This window comes from Megalops cyprinoides, chromosome 5 (genome assembly GCF_013368585.1).
Source record: "Megalops cyprinoides isolate fMegCyp1 chromosome 5, fMegCyp1.pri, whole genome shotgun sequence".
Classification (NCBI taxonomy): Eukaryota; Metazoa; Chordata; class Actinopteri; order Elopiformes; family Megalopidae; genus Megalops; species Megalops cyprinoides.
In genome coordinates this window covers 23,350,199-23,369,702 of record NC_050587.1, presented here as the reverse complement: position 1 = coordinate 23,369,702, position 19,504 = coordinate 23,350,199, and the positions used below count along the sequence as shown (strand labels likewise).

Genomic DNA, 19,504 nt, shown 5'->3' with positions numbered 1-19,504 from the left:
ATAGCTTTAGACAAACCCACAATTTACTAGCATTATAAGTATTTAATTCCAATTATTACACGTTTAACGAGTTTAAATAGAAATGGATGCTAAATGTTTAAAAACTTGAATTTCAAAGTTTAGCAATATAAAACCCCTGCACATTCAAATTACTCTGGGAGGTCTGAGCCTTGAGATGCAAACGTCCACACTTTCAGTGTTGTGTGTCGCTCCACCTCCAAGAATACAGAGATCAAGCGTTGCGCCAAGTTCCATGTTTGTAGCGGTTTGCCGAAATCATCTTTGACCGGCATAGTGTTCTCTGCGATTGGCTGTTACTGCCGTCAGTCTTAAAATATGTTAAATATTATTGGCTCTTTCTATGTCAGTCAAGCTCTTTGCCGCTGTCCATTCGGCCGCGTTGCTAATGCTTTTTTACTTCCTGTATGAAGGTAAACCAGCTGGATCAGAGAGGAAATATATTTTCATGGAGTTTATTGTTTATTTTCTAACTATAGAACTGTTACACCAACGTAAATGAAATGCGACACTGTGGCTGGGGATATGCACAGCGGATACTGGGTCTCCTGGATTTATCCTTTCCTCGGATAAGACATGCATAACGGTACGTTTTAGCTAGCTTGCTTGCACATTAAGGTGCAGACCCAAGAGCATTTCCAGTTTGGACAAGGCCTAGCTGGCTAAAATAATTAGCTAGCCACCTGGCTGGCGTGTTAGCAATATGCCTTTGAGTGGGTTGCTTGCTCATTAGCTATGTAGCTACAAACAAGTTCGTTAACATCCAGTTGTGTTTGCATCAAGCTAACTTGGCTAACGTGAGATAGTTGTTAGCTGCATATACAGCTTGTGTTTTGCCGTGCAGTGTCATCACTGATCCGGTAAAATCACTAACAGAAGTAGCAAGCTGACCATTTCCTTTTCCAGCTTGCTTACCTAGGTTAGCTGGCGTACCTACACGAAGGTGGCTAAGTGGTTTTAAAAAGAAATAAACAGCAATGAGTATCGATGTAGCTAGCTAACTGTGTTTGCCGCGATGCTACATTCTGACTATAGTTACTAGCTAACGTTGGCTACCCAGCATTTGGTAGCTTTACGGCTGCCTGAGTTCAGTCGCTGCCTTGACTGCAGTCACTTGTCCCGACTTTCATCATTGCGTTTGCGTATGTTTCATTTGTAAATAGTGTCATGTTCCAAATGTAAATACTCATACAGAGAAACAGGTTTGGATTGGGAAGGATTTGTTTATATTCGTCATTCACTCCACGCTGGTAGGTATGGATCAGCTAACTGTTAGCTAGGCGGTCGACAGTCAAGTTCATCACATGGATGTATACGGAAGTGATGGAGCGCAAACTAGTTAGTTGCCTAGACTAGTTATCTCAGTTATCTCTCTTAGCTACTGCAACTTGCTGGACAGTTTCTCCATTAAACAGTGAACTCTTCATCGTCGGTGGTAGTCTTGTCTTGTAGTTAGCTAGTGGTGTAGCTAGCTGTCGTCTAAACATTTTAACAGTCCTTCGCCCTTTGGATAGGTGTTGTCTGGTAAACGTCAATTGAAATGCTAGATAGCTTGCTGGTTGGCCGTTTTGCCTGCTGGCTAATTTGTAGTGCGGCGAGGTATATCAGACTTTAATGGATGGTCAACATTAGCCAGCTAACTATAATGGACAGATGGTAAAGACTGCTTGCCCTATGAGTGCTTTAACTATCGGAATACAGTCTCATCTAGAGCGACATTTTTTATCGCCTGTGGAATTTTGGCGTTTCGGGGTGACCGTTGTATTGTTTTGGTGTGGCCAGTCTTGCTATCACAGTATTGTGTTATGTCATATATTGGGGATTTTAATCTGTCAGTGATCTGAATTACAAATCTGTTTTGATCAGGCTTTCTGTGCTTTCCCTGATAGTGGTGGTGTTTAGCTTTAATCACTTGTAAATTGTTGTCGAACATTCCTGCGTGGATTTTTTAGGACTTCCTGGTTTCTGGTTTCCAGTATAGGTGGACCGTGGACCCGTACAAGTGAGATGACATGCTGTGGCCTCGCTGGTGAGCATGTAGCTATGATGCAAATGTAGAGTGGCTCCCTGGGCTCCCTGGGGTCCTTATGCTCATACTCTGTATGTGTTCCTCGACTAACTAACTTTATCGTCATGCTGGTGTTGTCTGAAAACAAATTTGCAGGGCTTCTTTTTGTAGTAGAAGTAACTTCTTGGATATTTAAAGTGTGTGAGAGGGCACACCCGTGCTTGATTTTAGGATATCTTTCAAAACCACCATATTTATGTTCTGATGGAATAGGAAACCCTCACAGAACTGATGAAGAGTATGGATATTTTTGTCTGAAAGATCACCTTGGGCTACCTTAAGGCCAGTGTTGAACAGGTGAATCTGGGATAGATGATCAAACAGCATTCAACATTAATTAGCCTTTGTGTCATAAAATGGGTTGCTTTGAAATGAAGTGAATCACTGCGTATGACTTACTTGGGAAAAATGTGGACAAATTTTCATTGTATCATGCTCACTGAAATCTTGAGATTGTGTCACATTCTTACTCTTCTTTTTTTATTCTGTTCCAAAAGTCCTTGACCTCTGTGACATCATGTGTCATCATGTGTTTAACTCGTTTTTTTGTTTGTCAGTCACATTAAAACTGTAGCCTGTTGTGACATCTAGCACTGGTTTAATGCTTTGGTGATAATTGTTATTTCCTCTGTGGAGAAACACTCAATTAGCAAATAATATATGCAGTGTGTTTTTATTGAATGCTTGCTCGGAAATTGTGAGGTTGAAGAGAGAGTGGATGACTGGGAGGCAGGCAGAGCTTTCATCACAACGATGACAATAGTCCAGCTTGTGGCAGGCAGGGGGACCTCCTGTCTCTCTCTGTGTTAATGTCACTCAGGCGTCCACAAAGGGACAAATGCGTTGATCTGTCCATCTGTGCGACAGTTACTTTAAAAAAAACAAAAAACTTCCATGTATAACAGGCATACTTAAGGAAATGACCTACTATAACAAAATAAAAAAAAAAGAGCGCTACACACGCTCATTCTAACCTTTGAATTTCATTACACCTAGCTAGAATAAAAAAAATCACTGCCAATGTCTTTAAATTTTAATAGGGTCCAGTCAGAAGCAACATATTGATATGGGAGAAAACCCTTTGGTGCACAGCGAGCTCCACTGTCTTTATCAGTTAAGTGTCTCAGTTACAGACAGTGGAGCTGGTGACCAGAAAACCGTGTGATCTGACATGAAATCCTGCATCCACGGAGGAATCGAATGATAGAGACCCATGCTTGCGCTAAATAAACCACACTTTTAGGGTGCAGCCAAATGTCAGGCAACCCCACGCTGTCCGCGGAATACAAAGAAGACTGTGCTTTGTCATCTGTTTGAATTAATATTGTACTTTTATTATTTTTAACATCATCCTTTTTTGCTGTGACAGCTTTAGAGAGCCTGCAGGTGCAAGGGAAACCAGTGGCTGAGTTGTCATTTTTCATTTAGGCATCTCTCTGTAGAGCTCTGATTGCCTAATTAGCTTGTTAATTAGGAGATTAGCATTTTCCTCCTGCTGGATTTATGGTTTAAGTGAGGACATTATGGGTGCGTGTCCCTTAATATAGCCTGCCTCCCTTAATGTTGCCTCCAGTTTTTTAAGAGAAATACGTTATACAAGTATTTAACAATAAATTTCACACCAACTGGTTGGGAAAAGGAAAACGTAGGTGTATGACTTCCCAGTCAAATGAACATGGTTTGTCTCAGAGCTGTATTTAAGGGAACATGGTCATGCCATCCATAATAAAAATGTATCTATTTATTAAATGTATCTGTTAATAGTTACTATATATTGTTTAATATGCAATATACAATATCATATCAACATTCTTTATAGGCCTATCATTATTAAAAAAAACTCAATTATTTAAAAATTTTTAACTGTTTAATCTATGCAAGTTGTCTGATTTACGCAGCCTCAAATCATCAGTTAACCTGTTGGTAACAAGGAAAGTAAAATACAACATTAAAATATGTACTTTCTAATTACTCAAAAAATGTTTTTAAAAGACTTAATTAAGGGAAAAAGATGTCTCAAAGGGTTCCTTTTTGCAAGGGTTGGGACCTGAGATAGGACTACTTGCAGACCACCAAAATTTGACTAAGACTACATTTCACCTGCCATAGATTATACAGTAAAATACTGGACTCCATCATCTGATTTTCATGTTTATATAAAGGGCAATTGAGACTATTCTTCACTTTTATTAAATGCATGGCCACTTTTGTCAACAGACAGCAAGTGGCCACTTTCAGAAAGTTGCACCATTTCTTTTCTTTTTTTTTGTTTTGTTTTGTTTTTGCTCTGAACTATCAGGAAACTGAATTTTCACCAAGAGATTAGAAAAAATTGAGAAGCACATGGAATAAGGAACATAAAGACTGCATGACCTTGTCAGTTTTTGTAATCAGTATCCAGAGTTCTCACATGAATCCAAATTTGCCCGTGGGCCACATCTCCCTTTTTCTCCTGATGGTACTAATCAGAACCCCAGGTTGGCACTTTGAGCAATGGCAGGCAAACGATAAGCTAGGTCAATAAAAGAGAGTGCATCTGCTACTACGTGTCGTTGACTCCCTCTGCAGTCGTTAACTCATTTCAAGTGCAGTCACAGTGTGGGAGGTAAACTAACTAACCATTAACGACGCTCTAAATGGCCAATTAGCAGGCGGACAGTTATATGATGCATTGATGGGGCGGTAGTAATTTTTGATTGGGGGGTTTATGGAGCCTTTCCTCACCATATTTATGACCTGGCGTCTCCTTGCAGGAGGAGTATACAGAGGCAATGCACGTCTCCAAAATGGCAAAGATAAATTGGAAGTGAGTTAGAGGAGTAGTCCTGGCGTTCTTCACAACTGTCGCACTCTCTCTGTCACACCTGACATGAAGGAGATTGGACACTTTCTCTTAGCATGTTAGCGCCTGTCCAGACTCCACTCCAGGCCATGTGAACTGTTGAATGTTAGGGTACACATCTCTTGGTTGTTGGGCGCTGACACTGAATTGACTTTCTGCTCTTCACCAGCAGGAGGGCACCCATGGTCCAACATGGAGAGGAGAAAATAATCCCCCTGAGAAAAAGAAGACGACGAAGACGACGTAGGAGAAACGTCTGATTCCCAGAGAGAGCGACATCGCCACCAAGAGAGAGAAAGGTAGAGAAGGAGGGAAAAAAGAGAGAGAGAGCAAAAGAAAGAGGGAGGAGAGAATGGCATTCCTGGACAATCCTGCCATCATCCTAGCGCACATCCGGCAGTCCCATGTAACCAGTGATGACACGGGCATGTGTGAGATGGTTCTGATCGACCACGACGTGGACCTGGAGAGGTGCCAGCTCTCCTCGGCGCCAGGCAGTGGGGGGAGAGGGGTGACCGGGCCGGGTTCGCTGGGGGATGGCAGCGCCGGAGAAACTCAAGGCTGCGATCTCTCCCAGTCTGTCGATATCACCTCCAGCTGGGACTTTGGCATCCGTAGGCGATCCAATACAGGTAACTCCTCCCCCTTCCCTGGTCACTGGGGGCAGTGGAAGCAATAGCACCTGGCTGGCCTCTGTTTAATATAAGCACAGTTCACTTTGTCCTGAAGTGTAAGAAAGGAAGGAAAGTAAGTGTTCCCTCATTTTTTTCCAGATTGCTCGCACATTGTTATGAGTTCTGCAGTCGTGGAAACCGACATACCAAATTTTCATATCAAAGTCAGAGGAATAAGTTATGAAGTAAGGAATGTCAAAAGATTAAATAAGGTTTTGGACAAAGTGCTTTGCATTAAGATTGAATAGAGGCCTAACTGTGTCATTTGGGGGTGGTAGGAATCTGGATCAGTGTCTCGCAGGCTGTATCTTTGTCTTGGAGCTACAAGCAAACAAAAAAGTTGTTTTTTTTTCCCCCAGTTTCTTACACAGTGTATTTATTTATATCTATGACTGCAGATTGCTGAATCGCTGTTGTGTAAGGAAACAAAGGAAAAAAGTAATGTAGCACTCACTTAAAATTGCGACATAATGTTAAGGACAAAGCACGTTGCACTTAAACTGAGTCGAGGCCTAAGGCACTGAGAAGGATTTTATTTATTTATTTGTCTATTTTAAATCAGCCTTTGCTTTCTTCGTAGCTACTGTTGATGATGTTATGTGCTTTTGTGTGCTGCCGGAGAATGGCTGCGAATATTATTATTACCTTTGGAATGTAGAAAGTGTGTTTGATCCAGCACAGTGCTTCTGGGATATGTATGGCAGTAATTTATTTAGGTTTTCTCTGCGGGCAAATGGTGCAGCTGGTACGGGTAGATGTGGTTGTAATCAGGAGGTTGCCTTGGGTTGATTTGTATGTAAATGGAAATGATGTCTTGATTTGCTTGAACGCCCCAGCGCAGTTGATTGTTCCTGTTTTTTTATTATTGTTATTATTATTATTATTTTTTTTTTCTTTCTCGTAGATAACCCTTTCACTCATAGAAATGACTCTGGAGATTAAAAAAGCTGCAAAGGGTTATCAATTAAAACATTTCAGAAGAAAATGTTTTAATTAAGTCAGAGAAAAAATTACTTCCATAAGAAAAGTATAAATAAAATACAGAGAAAACGGTACCTTACAATGTGTTTTTCGTGGAAGGCTGCCTGTATCGGAAAAAATGGCTAGACTGGCCAGATAACTGCAGTTATCACAGATGGACTGAGGCCTCCATTCAAACTAACCACGGTGGACTTATCCTTCACTTTGAGTTACACATTTAATCTTTTTTTTTCTGTACTTACATGGTATTGTTGGTTAATTTTGGAAATTGTCAGAATGAAAAACCAAATGCATTGCAGCAAGAGTATGTAGAGGCAGAAATATATGAAGAGAGAGAGAGAGCTGAAACCTTGGGCCAGGAGCAGTAAACCTTATCAATTTTTATTAAGGTCAATGAAGTGAATTATAAGGGAAGCTTTAACTCCTTGCTAGCTCTGTTTATGAGTGGAAGGGGATGGAGCACCTGCCAGACTTGCCCTCCAAGGTGTGCTGCTGTCATACAGGTGTCATAGGCCGTCGGGGTCAGGGGGAACTGGGCTGGCTGTTCCCTAATGCGGGCAGCGTTACACGAGTCAGGATCCTAGTGTTGCTTGCTTAAAGCAGACCTCGATGGTTATGGCACCTGAATGTCACAGACCTTCTTTGAAGGGTCTGGTGTGGGCAGTGCCGGGTTTTTTGATTGTCTGAACCCGGGAGAGTCCAAAGGCTCCACAGACGACCAGAGCTACCCTTTGGGCTCGCCCGGGGTCCATCTCCATGTCACGTTGGTTAAAACTGTTCGGGCCAATAAAATTGTTCTTCCTCTGAGAAAAAATACCCAACGAGGCTGTCTCTCCAGGAAACCCAGACAGACGTGACAAACCAGGGGCAGCCGGTAAGCACGAAAGCACGAGGGGGAATATGGAGAGCTACGCTGGCGTAGTCATTTTTTACGAGGTTGTTTCCATCAACTGTAAACTCTAAATCAAAATTTATTCGCATAGAACTACTTTTTGTGTATATGTTTTGTATTGCATGACCCACACATTACACAAACGCAGTACCGCAGCAGGAGTGAGTCACTGACGCCTGGGCTCAGGTTCCACTGTGCGGTCCTGTCAGCGCACTGGCAGACAGATGCCATTACTGGGCGCACTATGATGGGCATTTGATAAACAGCACCATCAGTTGTTGACAAAACAGTGTGTGATGTATTATGTCAGTGGCGGGTTGTACCACTTCAGCAGATCAGGTAATCTGGCAGCACATGCCATTCACTGCAGGAGGGGGGGAGTCATGTGAGAGCCGAATGCCACCATTACAGATCTTTTTCTAAGATCTTTGTAATTTAATTCACTGCTTATGCTGAATCCAGTGACTGATGGAGTCTTGGTCCGTGGTACTAAAAGAAATATGTCATTTTATCATATTCATTTTCAAGTTTAGAAATAAGTTTATGCAGACTTGATTATTATTAAAAGACATGGTGAGATAAAGGTCTGTACTTTGCAAAAGAAATGGCTTTTAGAAATGTGAAATGTGTACTTTTGAGCCAAAAGTCCCACCATATATTTGGATGAAATGATATATGGCTTTTGGAATATTTATGGGAAGGGTCGCACCAGGGGAAATGAATAATTATGATATGTAAAAAAATGTATGTATATGTTTTTGTTCAGTTTGTTCGTCATTTGTTCCCAATTACATATTTAAAATGTTTCTTTGTCAGCAATGGTATTTTCTGTTTTGTTTATTTATGTTTCCTTTATTTTGATGGATGAAACTTAGAGGCCAGTATGGGCTGGCTTATGTATCCAGAGGCTGTTTATTAAGCACCATAAAGTCAAACCGCTAATTTTCCGCTTGGCGTACGAGTTTCAGTTTGTGAGTGGGTAGAGTTTTGATTCAGTCTGACAACTAACAATCATTTGTCCCACAGGCTTATTTGGTTGCATGTACTCTGCTCCCATTGTGGGGCTGTGTTAAAGAAAGTCAGTGATGCTTTGCAGTTGTAGAATGTCTGTTTCCCACAATCTTTAATGAAAATAAGTACTGGCTGGTTGCACTTGGGGTCAGGTAAGTGGATGGCCTTTCAGATGCAGCATGGACACAGGAATGTGTGAGTCCACTTGCCCATGGAGACGAGGGCCACGCCACCTGTGGAAAGGGCAGACAAGTGTCTTTCTTCTGAGTCCATTTTTAGTGTCTCAGGATACCTACCTTCAGGGTACAGTCCTGTAAAAGAACAAAGAAGTAATAAAAAAGAGCATTGCTCGTTAAATCTGCTACAGGAAAGAAATGTGTATGTGTGGAAATTAATATACACCTCTGTCTCCCTCTTTTTAAAGCTCAAAAGCTGGAAAGGCTGAGGAAAGAGCGACAGAATCAGATAAAATGCAAAAATGTTCAGTGGAAGGAGAGGAGCTCCTCACAGTCAGGTAGGTGCATCATGTGTCTGTGCTGAAGAAACACACCAGTATTAGCTCATGTTTCTTTGCAAATATCATAAATTTCATATTGCAGAGTTGCCTCACAAATATCTGGCTGCTATCAGCTCAAAAAAAAAAAAAACCTGAAACAGTGTTCATTTATTTTGAAATTTTAAATAGTAAAGTACAGCAACAGGCTACAATAGCTCTGACACACATGGCAATGTGATGGTTTCTGCGATCTTGGTGCTACAAAATCTTATAAGATGCTGTAGCCTTGCACTAGACTTTATTTATTAAAATATGACAAGAAAATCAAGGCAATGTTTTATTTTTCACATTTGTCCAACTGTCATTAACATTAACCATGTTAACTCCCTGGGCCTGATTCTTTTAATAAAGCAGTAAGTAACATCTACCTCTTACCTCTACATAATAGGCTTTATACTTTGTGTCTGAAGTAGTTAAATGTCTGTAAAACTTAGCCGAAGGCTTCAGATGTTTTTGCTTTTGTGTAGTTTTAGTCCTATTGCTAAGATGCACATCTGCATAATTAAAGCACCGTTCCAGAGCTCACATTCATCCTCACAGAGGATCTGAGAGCGCAAGTGTGCCTGTTCTGGTCCAGTGCGGTCTGATTCCATCAGATCTGGTATGGATCCCTCTGAACCTCCACTTTGCAGCGGAAGACCTGGGCTCCCTGTTCGAGAAGAAGGACTTCAGGGAGCGTCCGCGGAGCGTGGGGAAGCAGTCCACCCTCTCACTGCGGCTGGAGCAGTGCCCCCAGCAGCTCAACAACCCCTTCAACGAGTACTCCAAGTTTGACGGCAAGGTGAGCCCAAACTGCATTACATTACATTATTGGCATTTAGCAGACACTATTATCCAGAGCGACTTACAATGTTATCCTTTTATACAGCTGGATATTCTACTGAGGCAATTCAGGGTTCAGTACCTTGCCTAAGGGTACAGCAGCAGTGCCCCAGAGTGGAATCGAACCAGCACCCTTTCAGTCATGAGTCCTGCTCCTTAACCACTCTGCTACACTGCCGCCCCTGCTCCTCAGCCCGCCTGCTCCTGCACCCCTGTTTCCTATCCCACTGGTTTCCATTCAGGCTGACGAGACTGGTTATGAGAGTCCTGCGTATATGGGTTAGCACGATCTATGAAAACGGAAGTGCCTAACTGCAGTCCTAAGATGAGGGGCCAGGGGTTGCTGAAAAGACACATACAGGATGTGCTCTCTTTAGATCCATTTTAGAGACTGCCACTGTGGGCATTTTATTAAGGCAAGGAACATTCTGTACATTTCCATCTCGTGAAAGAATACGTTGAGTTTGCTACCCCTCTGATATCTAATGTCATGAGTTGTTATTTATAGTCCTTGAAGAGTGCCCTTGAGTTGCTGTCAGACTGTTGACGGGGTTCGGTGCTGGGTGTGGGTCTTAGGTACTGTATGAGGCAATCACTGGAGGAAGTTAGGAGGTAGAGGTTGGGATAGGAGGAGCTCTATGCTTATCGGCCCAGTCACATCCAAATCACGCTGTGCTTTCAGATGGGAGTTTTGCGTTTTAATTTGATCTTTTCGCACACTTACATGAGGCTGAGGACGTTAATTGTTCAAATCAGTGACGTAGGTCTAGAACGTTTCCAGCACTTTGATATGTAGCCTTACAACACACAGTTCTGGCAGGTGTTAGCATTTTTTCCAGAACAGTGTCTAGACAGCATCAGACAGTATAGACGTAAGTGTCTTGGCCCTTAAATGGCTCCATTCAGACCTTTGTGTGTGGTTAAGAAGGTGAGCTGTACAAAACAACAGAAAAATCAGGTTTTGCTTTAAATTTAAATCTGGAAAAACTGAAGCTACATTGAGTTGTGCTGACATGCTGCACAAATGCTGTGCTGAATTTATGATCACTTGTCCCTTGACTTTGGAACCACCTTGGAGTTGTCTGAAATATTAGTGTTTGTGAGTATCGCACTTGGACCAGAATGCCTGGCTCCTGATGTTGTTTGCTAAATGTCTTCCAGAGCTCGGAGGCTTGGTTTCCTGCGTTTTGCTGTGAGACAGTGTGATCTAGTGAAGAGAGCAGACTACAGGAATTATGCGCAGAATAAATGTCACCATGAATTATTCTGGCTTTTAATAGAATTTTCTGGAAAGCGTAAAGGTCAAGGCACTGTGGCGTGTCATCTCGCACTCTTAGTCCTCACAGCCTGCTGGCTCAGATTAAGGAAATATCTTTTGATTTGTGCCGAATGATGTTTCTGTTGATAGAATCTAAGGACAAGCATTTTAGAGGCCGAATCAGAATGGGAAAGGGGGGGGGGTAGGGGGGGAGAATCAGCCACGGCATAAAAAAACATAACCATAAAATGTATATATACATTCTTAGCAGCATGTAGTGTAGCAGTAAGTGTGTAGTTTTCCATGACAAATTGTGGTGCTACGTTAAAATTTGGTTGGATTTATTAAATGTTTTTCTACGACTGTGCACTTTGTTTATTGCAAAAGTATGCACTTTCTAAATAATTATAAATATAAATCTTGTATAAATATAATTCCACAGCCATGGTTTTTCCTTTTCATATACTGTACACACAAACAGACATATTTTTTTTTCATCATATTAAAAAAGGAATCTCTGCAAAAACATCTTTGCTTAGACAAAAGAAACCTTAACTTCCCCGGCATTGCATGCTGGGAAGGGACGGCTATCTGCAGTGCGAGGTCTGTAGGCACACCGTTTCGGGAGACGGGGGCTTAATGTGGTTTGTCCCATAGATTTTAGCTGCAATTCATTTTAATCGTGTGTATGAAGTTAAGAAGCGTTAGTGTCAAATAAAGATTCATCGCTGCCTTTTTGATTTAAAGCCTGGCTGGCGAAAGGCAGCCATGTGTTTAGGCAGATGTTTACAGTAGCCTGGCTTCTCTCTGACAGCAGTTTAAAAAGTACTGTCTTCCTAATCTAATTGTGGTGCAGCATGTCAGATGCAAGAACCAGATTGAATTAAGCTGGATTTAGGATTTATGTGTAGGTAGGTAGGAGCGAGCAGCGTGCGGTTTCTAGGATTGTGTATGTTTTCTGGCCTGCCCTCTCCTCCCATTTGCATCGCTGCTGAGTAGCGCTGGTTTTTATTTTTGGATAGGCGCTCCTCACTCATTCTACATTTAGAATGAGGGACCAATTTGAACCGCTAGTCACTGACTGTGCGCTCTAGTGCTTTCTTAGCTGCCGTTAGTTGAACATTATAGGATAGAAAGAAAAAAAAAAAAAACACCCCTGTTCCTGCCATACTCCATGATCCTTGCAGCTATTATCAGCGGGTAGATTGTGGTTAAGTTTTTGATTGTGTGCATTTTAGTATTCTAGCAGGGAAAGCATGAGGTTGAGTACATGGAGTAGATTGACCACAGGTTCCAGCATGGTTCCTTGACAGGGATAAACTTAGAGATGATAAGAGGGAAATAAATAAGTATGTGACTGATAAGGAATGATCTTCTGAATCTTCTCTCGTTAAAAATGAATTTCTCATCACGTGTTTGCATTTGGTGTAGAATATCTCCGATATTACCATAGTGGATATCACCTTTAGGAGAGAAATATGCATAAAAATGATCTGTTGACCATGAATATTTTTTTTCTTCACTTTTGCTTCTTTGGCATATCCTTCATTAAGCATTCAGCATTTAATTAAAGCAGAACCCGTTTCTACAGTAATTAAATGGAGTGTATTAAGGGGTTGTAAGTCACATTAAAGTATCCTTTTATTGGCTCAGCCTTTAGTGCTGCTGTAGGTAATGACTTCAAAAGAGCACTTATTAAAACAGAACAGTGATGGGCTTTAATAAAGCAGAACAACTTTTAAATTATGATCCATTTTCCATGGAAAACGACACACCAATCAGCTTCCTTTCTGTTCCTGTTAATGGGACCAAAAGTTAACATTAATGATTCTTAAGAGCAGGTTATGGGGAGAGGATTGTGATTTTTTTTTTTTTTTTGCAAAATTAGTCAGGAGAACGTTTTTGAAAGAACTTTTTTAATGGAATACATTGATTTGAAAGCACAATCCGTATTACATATGGGAATTTCAGAAATCTCTGACAGCTGCCCTTTAAAACCATAATTAGTCATGATTGCTCAATAGCAAAAAACAAGCCCTGCTTTGTGCATGCATGGTGCGTTGTGAAACAGAGATATTAAATTTTTTAAAAGAATGAATCTGTAGCTAAGTTATTTTACTGACTGCAAAGTCGTTTTAAGTACACAACTGAAAATGTATTATTTTTGAAGGTTATCTCAAGGGAAAAGTCTCAGCATATTTTAAATGCTTTTGAAACAGTTGTATGGATCAGTTTCTTAATGACACAAACCTGCGTTACCAACGGATGAAAAGCAGCATTTCTACTGAAAAATTGATCCTGACTTGGTTCAAAACGATACCCATTCCTGCAGGCAGTCTGAAAGGCCACTTGGGCATTTGTGGGGTTTGGTGGGGGGTGTGGTTAGGGGAATCAGATGCCTTTAGGGATACAAACATGTGATCTTTCTTGCCTGTCTTTGTCTGTCACAGTGGCCTCCTCCAATTAAAATAGCACTTCTGTCTGTTGGCCCAGACCTACATTAAAGCATTAAAGAACACCTAGGACAGATAAATAAGGATTAGCAGCCCATTTTACCCTTCTTTTAATGTGTTTATCTAATAGAATGTGGAAATAACATTTCAGTGCTGTATCATGGAAAAAAGTCTTCAGGAAGAGCGATTAGCAGGACACACACACGCACCATGTAAATGGACTAGACATAGCGGATTTGTAATTGTTTTTTGTTAAGTGCTTAGTATGGCAAACCAAATACTTTTCTGTGATGTTATTCTTTCATAGAGCAATGTTGTGGGTGTTTTAAGTGATCTTATGTTTTCTGATGACGATGGCATGTGGAGTGATGCCGTATTAGCTGGTAGTCAAGTAGTGCTTGGTTGAGAGGGCTCCCAGGGAAAGCAGGATGCTACTGGGAATAGCGTTGGTAGTTCCACAGTGACTCAGACCCAATGGAGGACTGCAGTCAGGACTGCGGGCTCTTATGAGGTGGCCCTGCCACAACAGGGGAAAAGACTGCTCCATGTTAAAGTAGCTCGTGGTTCATCGTTTTTTCAAGGGTCGCGGTTCATGGATGATGAATGACAGTGGCTGAGAGGAGAGTATAGTCAGAACAGAGAGAGTTAAGAGCAGGAGAGTGAATGTAATGGAAATGAACAGACTCTCCGAGCAGCTGGAGTGGAATTCCAGCTGACAACAGCACCTGTGCTCTCTGTACTGCCTGTTAGGGACACACTACATCCCACCTCCGTCACGCACAGGCAAAAAAACGCACACACTCAAAACAACCCCCCCCCACCAAAGCACGCATGCACACTCAGAATCTGTGCGCTTACAGCCCCCCCCCCCCCCCCCCCCCCAACACACACACACACACACACACACACACACACACGCACACACACACATATACCACCACCCTCCTAGACGAATGTCCACAGACATGCACACAGAACTCACCGCCCCCCCCCCCTCCCCAACCACAGCCTCCACCCCCACCAACAGCACCAATTAACAGACAAGCCTTATTCGGCACCCCTCCACCTATGTCTCCCCCTGCGGTGACGTCCCACAGGCCAATTAATGGGATGATTTGTGAAGCTGGTTATTTATTTAGTTAATTGCCAAAACAAAGGCATAAAAACTGTCATTTCTTTCCCCAAGTTGTTCTACTGCCATATGCTTGATAGATTAGAGCACATTAAGGAAGTGACACAATGATGTGTTTTCAGATATGCCTCCTCTGAATACTGGCACAATTCCAAGGTTTTCATTTTTGTGGGCCCTGTCAGTCGTGCGTGCCAGAGTGGAGTCTCTCTTTTATGGGCGATGTCCTTTTTTCCAGTTTATATTTTACCCTGAGGTTTAAAGGCTGACCACACTTTGAAGGAAGAAACACCTTTTTGTGTGTATTCTTCTACTCGTCTGTCACCCCTTATTTATGGTATCAGAGGAGATGGTGTTTGATTTCTGTTAGAAGTGGGGGGGAAAAAAATCACAGTTGCTTTATTTTGTTCCTTAAAATTATAAAGTGCATTGTGGTTTGAGGCCTTAATTGGAAAAGTACACAAACATAATATATGGGCATATATAAATATCTGAAGGGAATATTTTGCATTCTACACTGTCTGCCATATTTGTCTTTTTAGGGAACATCATTTTTCACCCAAAGTTACATTTGCAATACAACAGTTGTTCCATTATTTATTTTCTAAGCAGAAGCTCTCTTCCAGGACACCTTAATAGTTTTTTACATTTTACATCGTAACCCAACAGCAGTGCCTTTTATGAAATGGAACCTGCAACCTTCTGGTTATTTGCTCTGTCCCTTAACCACAGCATCAATCTGTCTGTCTTTTCCATCCTTGCCTCTTATAAAGGATCACAGTAATGCATATGTTGAAAAGCAGTAAGCCGACTCGGCAGATAAGAGAAGTTGGTGTATAAAAACAGACTTCTCAAAAATAGCAGCAGCAGCAACAACAGCAACAAAAAAGCTATTTATTTGTAAATTTACAAATGCATTAAGTTTGCCTCGCTTCAAGCTGTGCGGTGTGTGCTATATTACCTGTCCCCCTATAATAGAGGAGAATTGCTATTCTGGCAGAAATGATAAAAGGTGTGCCTACAGCCAGCATGGGGGGGCTAGCTTCACACACGGGCAAAACTGAGAGCCCCTGATTAAAATCTGCATCATTAGAACACCATGAGCACTCCCCCCCCTCTTCCCCCGCAGCTGAAACGAATAAGTAGATTCAAATAGGTGAGGACGTCCAATGAAACTCCTCTGCAATGGTTTGATAGGCCCTTCAGTTAGCCAGTGTGAGATGCTGTTTTTGCTTGTATGGTTTCGTTCTTAGAGACCCGTCGCCGCCCGTGCATAGGCTACACGCTGTCAGCGGTGATGCCGTCCTCCGTGGGAAATATGATGTTGAAACACTCCCTGGAGCGGATAAGCATCTCCGCACGCGAGCGAGGGGCTTGATTGCCACTGACTGCGGGATGATCGCTCCTGGACCCATGCCTCCACATGCCATCTCAGCCTCATTTCACGCTGTCTTTGTGGTGAAAATGTTACGCGGCCCAGTCTTTCGGAACGGCGAGTAGAAAGGAAGAAGGAAAAATATGGCACAGATTTGGTTCTTGACTTGCAGAGGCGGCCTGCGTCCATCTCTATGCTTACTCAGCCTGACTTACCTACCTCTAGCCTCAGCTGTAGCGTAATCAAATAGATTGGCACATTTAATTAATTGTTTGATTTCTCCTGAAGTTGCTGGAAAAGGTAAGTGTAGCTGAAATTTGTTCCCCAAAGTTCCTCACAGTGCTCCACATTGAGGCTCTAGGGCAGTTGGGCCAATCAGAGGCCCTGGTGAAATTCATAAACCCCCAAGGAAGTTGAGCTGCTTTGGCGGGCTAACTTGAGCACGCGGAGGCAGCTGATGTCATCGCCTATGCACTAGATCCTTCCAGTAACACTGATCTCAACACCTCATTCCACACTGAGACAGGAGATTATGAGATGGAAGTTAGGGCAAAAAATAACGCAGGGAAAAACAGGAATTACGGGAAATATTTATCTGAAGTAACTATAACCTTCACTGCCTTCAGAATAAAGTCCTTGAGTGTTTTTGCTTTTTAGTAGCTGTAAATCTGTAGGAGCAGGATGAGGGCTTCTCTTGGCTTCAAGCACAGCTTGATAGATAAGCTTATTACCCTTAATTCTTCCAGGGTTACATCTCTGGATCCCTGCATTGCCAAGAAACCCTTTCACCCCATCAGTGTATTTAATTGTGCTTGGATGTGATTTAACACCTCCTCCCCAAACATTACTTTATCTTACCAAAGAAAAATGTGAAGGCCGGAAATAAATGCATCAAGAGCTTGTGGCATTTAAGAGTGCGTTAATGAATGGCTGGTGGCCTTTTTGTAATCCTCTATTACATCATTATGGGAGTGTGGGTCTTTTGTCCCATTTGTTTTATTAAAAGCTTTTTAGTGAATCTGAATGGATGACGTGTACCTTTGACATTGATACATTTTTAGAAAGTGTACTTCATCTTCATCACATAATCATCCTACAGGAATTAGCCTGAAGGCATGGATTTTATTATACATATTTGATTTTTTAAAAGGACAGAAATCCTTAAAAGTGTGTCTGAACAATGAAAGTGTCCCCCCAAGAATTGGCACTGATGTTGCACCATTTGTACTTCAATAATTACAAGGTGTTTAACTGCTGTGCATGTGCTGGTTAACTGCAGTATTTACTGTTTGAGAGGTAGGCCTGAAGTTAGGTGAAAGCTGTAAAGATGGTTCCTGGTTGTGGGTGCTCATTTTCCTGCTCTGGTTTCTTTGAATTTCTCATGTCTCAAAACTGTTTCTTGTTAAGCAATTAAAAAAATGTAATGTGTAAATGTAAATGTAATCTAATGGTTTAATGCACTTGTTTTCTGTACCAGCTAGCTTGTACCTTGTCTGGCCAACCATTGAAACCTGGTCTTGTAGCGCTTCTAATACTGTTGACTCCTTATGGTTTTTTGCTTGTGTTGTACTCTGCCTCACTTGTAAGTTGCTTTGGATAAAAGTGTCTGCCAAATGAGTAAATGTTAATGTAAATGGTTTCAGATGCTCAAGAGATTGATGCTTCCTGAACCCCTTTACAGATGGTGCTTCCATGTGCTGTCAATCATTGGCATACATTGAATGGATCTGCTCTCTTGAGCAAAATTCCGTGGTTAACTCCCTTTCTCTGTCTCCCCCTGCAGGGCCATATAGGTACGACCGCAACCAAAAAAATCGACGTCTACCTCTCGATGCAGTCGGGGCAGGAGAAGCTGCACCCCATGACGGTGGTCACCATGGCCACCGCCCGAGTCCATGACCTCATTGGCCTCATCTGCTGGCAGTACACCAGTGAGAACAGGGAACCAAAACTCAAGTGAGTGCTGACCCCGCCCCCCCCCCCCCTACATCCTTTCCATGCCCCATTCACTCTGACCTACTTTGGTCCCTCTCTCTCAACTGCCTAAGGTCAAGCATTACCCTGTTACCCCATATCCCTTTACTAGACCTACTAGGATGTTTTCAGCTCTTCCTCTCTGTCTGAGAGAGAATTCCCTTTCCAAGTATCATTCTACTCATTCTCTTCCTTGTACTGGCTGCTCTAGAGTCTCTCTCCTCATATGTAGCTCATCTTTGGTGCTGAATTAAGCGTTGAGTACTGCAGTAAGGAAATAACAGCAAGAATATGCATTAGGAAGATGCCTAATGCGTATCCTTGGTCCTTATGTAGGACCAAGTAGGAAAAGGAGGGGAAAAGAACTTGACAACTAACTTCGAACTTGACCGAGACATTGGTGTCTATAGGTGATGCAGTCTGGACGGGGAAGCCAGAGTGCAGAAGTTTGTCAGGGGACTTAAAATGATTTTGTTAGTTTGCAAACACTGTTTGTTTTAACCGGGATGCTGATATACAGCGTTTTGTTTGGGCCCACCGTGACCGTAAGTCATATTACTGAGACTTGCGAAATGGTACTGGTTCACTGTTGGTTCTATGAAGTTGGGTCTGATGACTATAGCCGTCATGCCTATGATTTTTACTAAACTAAACTAAACTGAACAAGCCTCCACCATCGGTGGATGTTGGAGTCTAGAAGACAGAGCTGGCCCATGAGGAGATCCCCAAAGACAGTTCACCTGTGTTGTCTCTGAGAAGTTTGCATCATGCCACGTCTCTGGGTCTGTTGGTTTGGGTTTTGCCATACACATCACACAACACACAATCAGGTTACTCTAGTTTTCCCTTTTACAGACATTTTCATCATTTTATTTCAAGCCAGTGAAGGGTAGTCATAACGGTGATCCTCTGTGTTGATATGATGCCCCCAAACCTCTAAATGACCCTGCTGAGTTGAGGTGGAGGATGAATGTGGGGTCAGAGCATGGCCTTAATTTAGTGGCTTCATAAATCACCCTGGCTGTGCTGAACCGGCCACTGTGTTCACCCTGCTCACCATTATCCATCACCAGGGGGTAAATGGCAAACAGAAAGGCTGAGTGCATTTCCTGCATTCATTCATTTATCAGCCCTGCGGCTCGCTTGTGCAGTCACCGCCACCATCACTGCATTCCAACACCAGCTCACTGCATTCTGAAGCTAACCCACTGTATTCCAACACCAGCTCACTGCATTCCAAAGCTAACTGTATTCCAACACCAGCTCACTCTATTCCAAAGCTAGCTGTATTCCAACACCAGCTCACTGCACTCTGAAGCTAACCCACTGTATTCCAAAACCAGCTCACTCTATTCCGAAGCTAGCTGCATTCCAACACCAGCTCACTGCATTCCGAAGCTAGCTGTATTCCAACACCAGCTCACTGCATTCCGAAGCTAGCTGTATTCCAA

The 19,504-nt window shown here is 42.3% G+C and overlaps 1 protein-coding gene across 8 annotated transcripts in view; it reads left to right on the top strand.

The window, feature by feature from the left end:
* The first annotated feature begins 434 nt into the window (after window positions 1-434).
* The window catches only part of mapkap1 (MAPK associated protein 1), a 54,926-nt gene continuing 35,856 nt past the window's right edge, over window positions 435-19,504 (top strand). Inside the window, exons 1-7 of one of the 8 annotated variants that reach the window (XM_036530089.1) lie at window positions 1,302-1,356; window positions 1,995-2,047; window positions 2,300-2,383; window positions 5,101-5,560; window positions 8,911-9,000; window positions 9,675-9,823; window positions 17,863-18,035. In XM_036530089.1, coding sequence (XP_036385982.1) covers window positions 5,281-5,560; window positions 8,911-9,000; window positions 9,675-9,823; window positions 17,863-18,035 — 692 coding nt within the window. In that variant the 5' untranslated portion in view covers window positions 1,302-1,356; window positions 1,995-2,047; window positions 2,300-2,383; window positions 5,101-5,280. Of the gene's footprint in view, window positions 605-1,301; window positions 1,357-1,610; window positions 1,675-1,994; window positions 2,048-2,299; window positions 2,384-4,880; window positions 4,893-5,097; window positions 5,561-8,910; window positions 9,001-9,674; window positions 9,824-17,862; window positions 18,036-19,504 lie in introns of those variants that run through there. The other 7 variants (XM_036530088.1, XM_036530087.1, XM_036530090.1 and 4 more) reach the window with 7 other exon arrangements.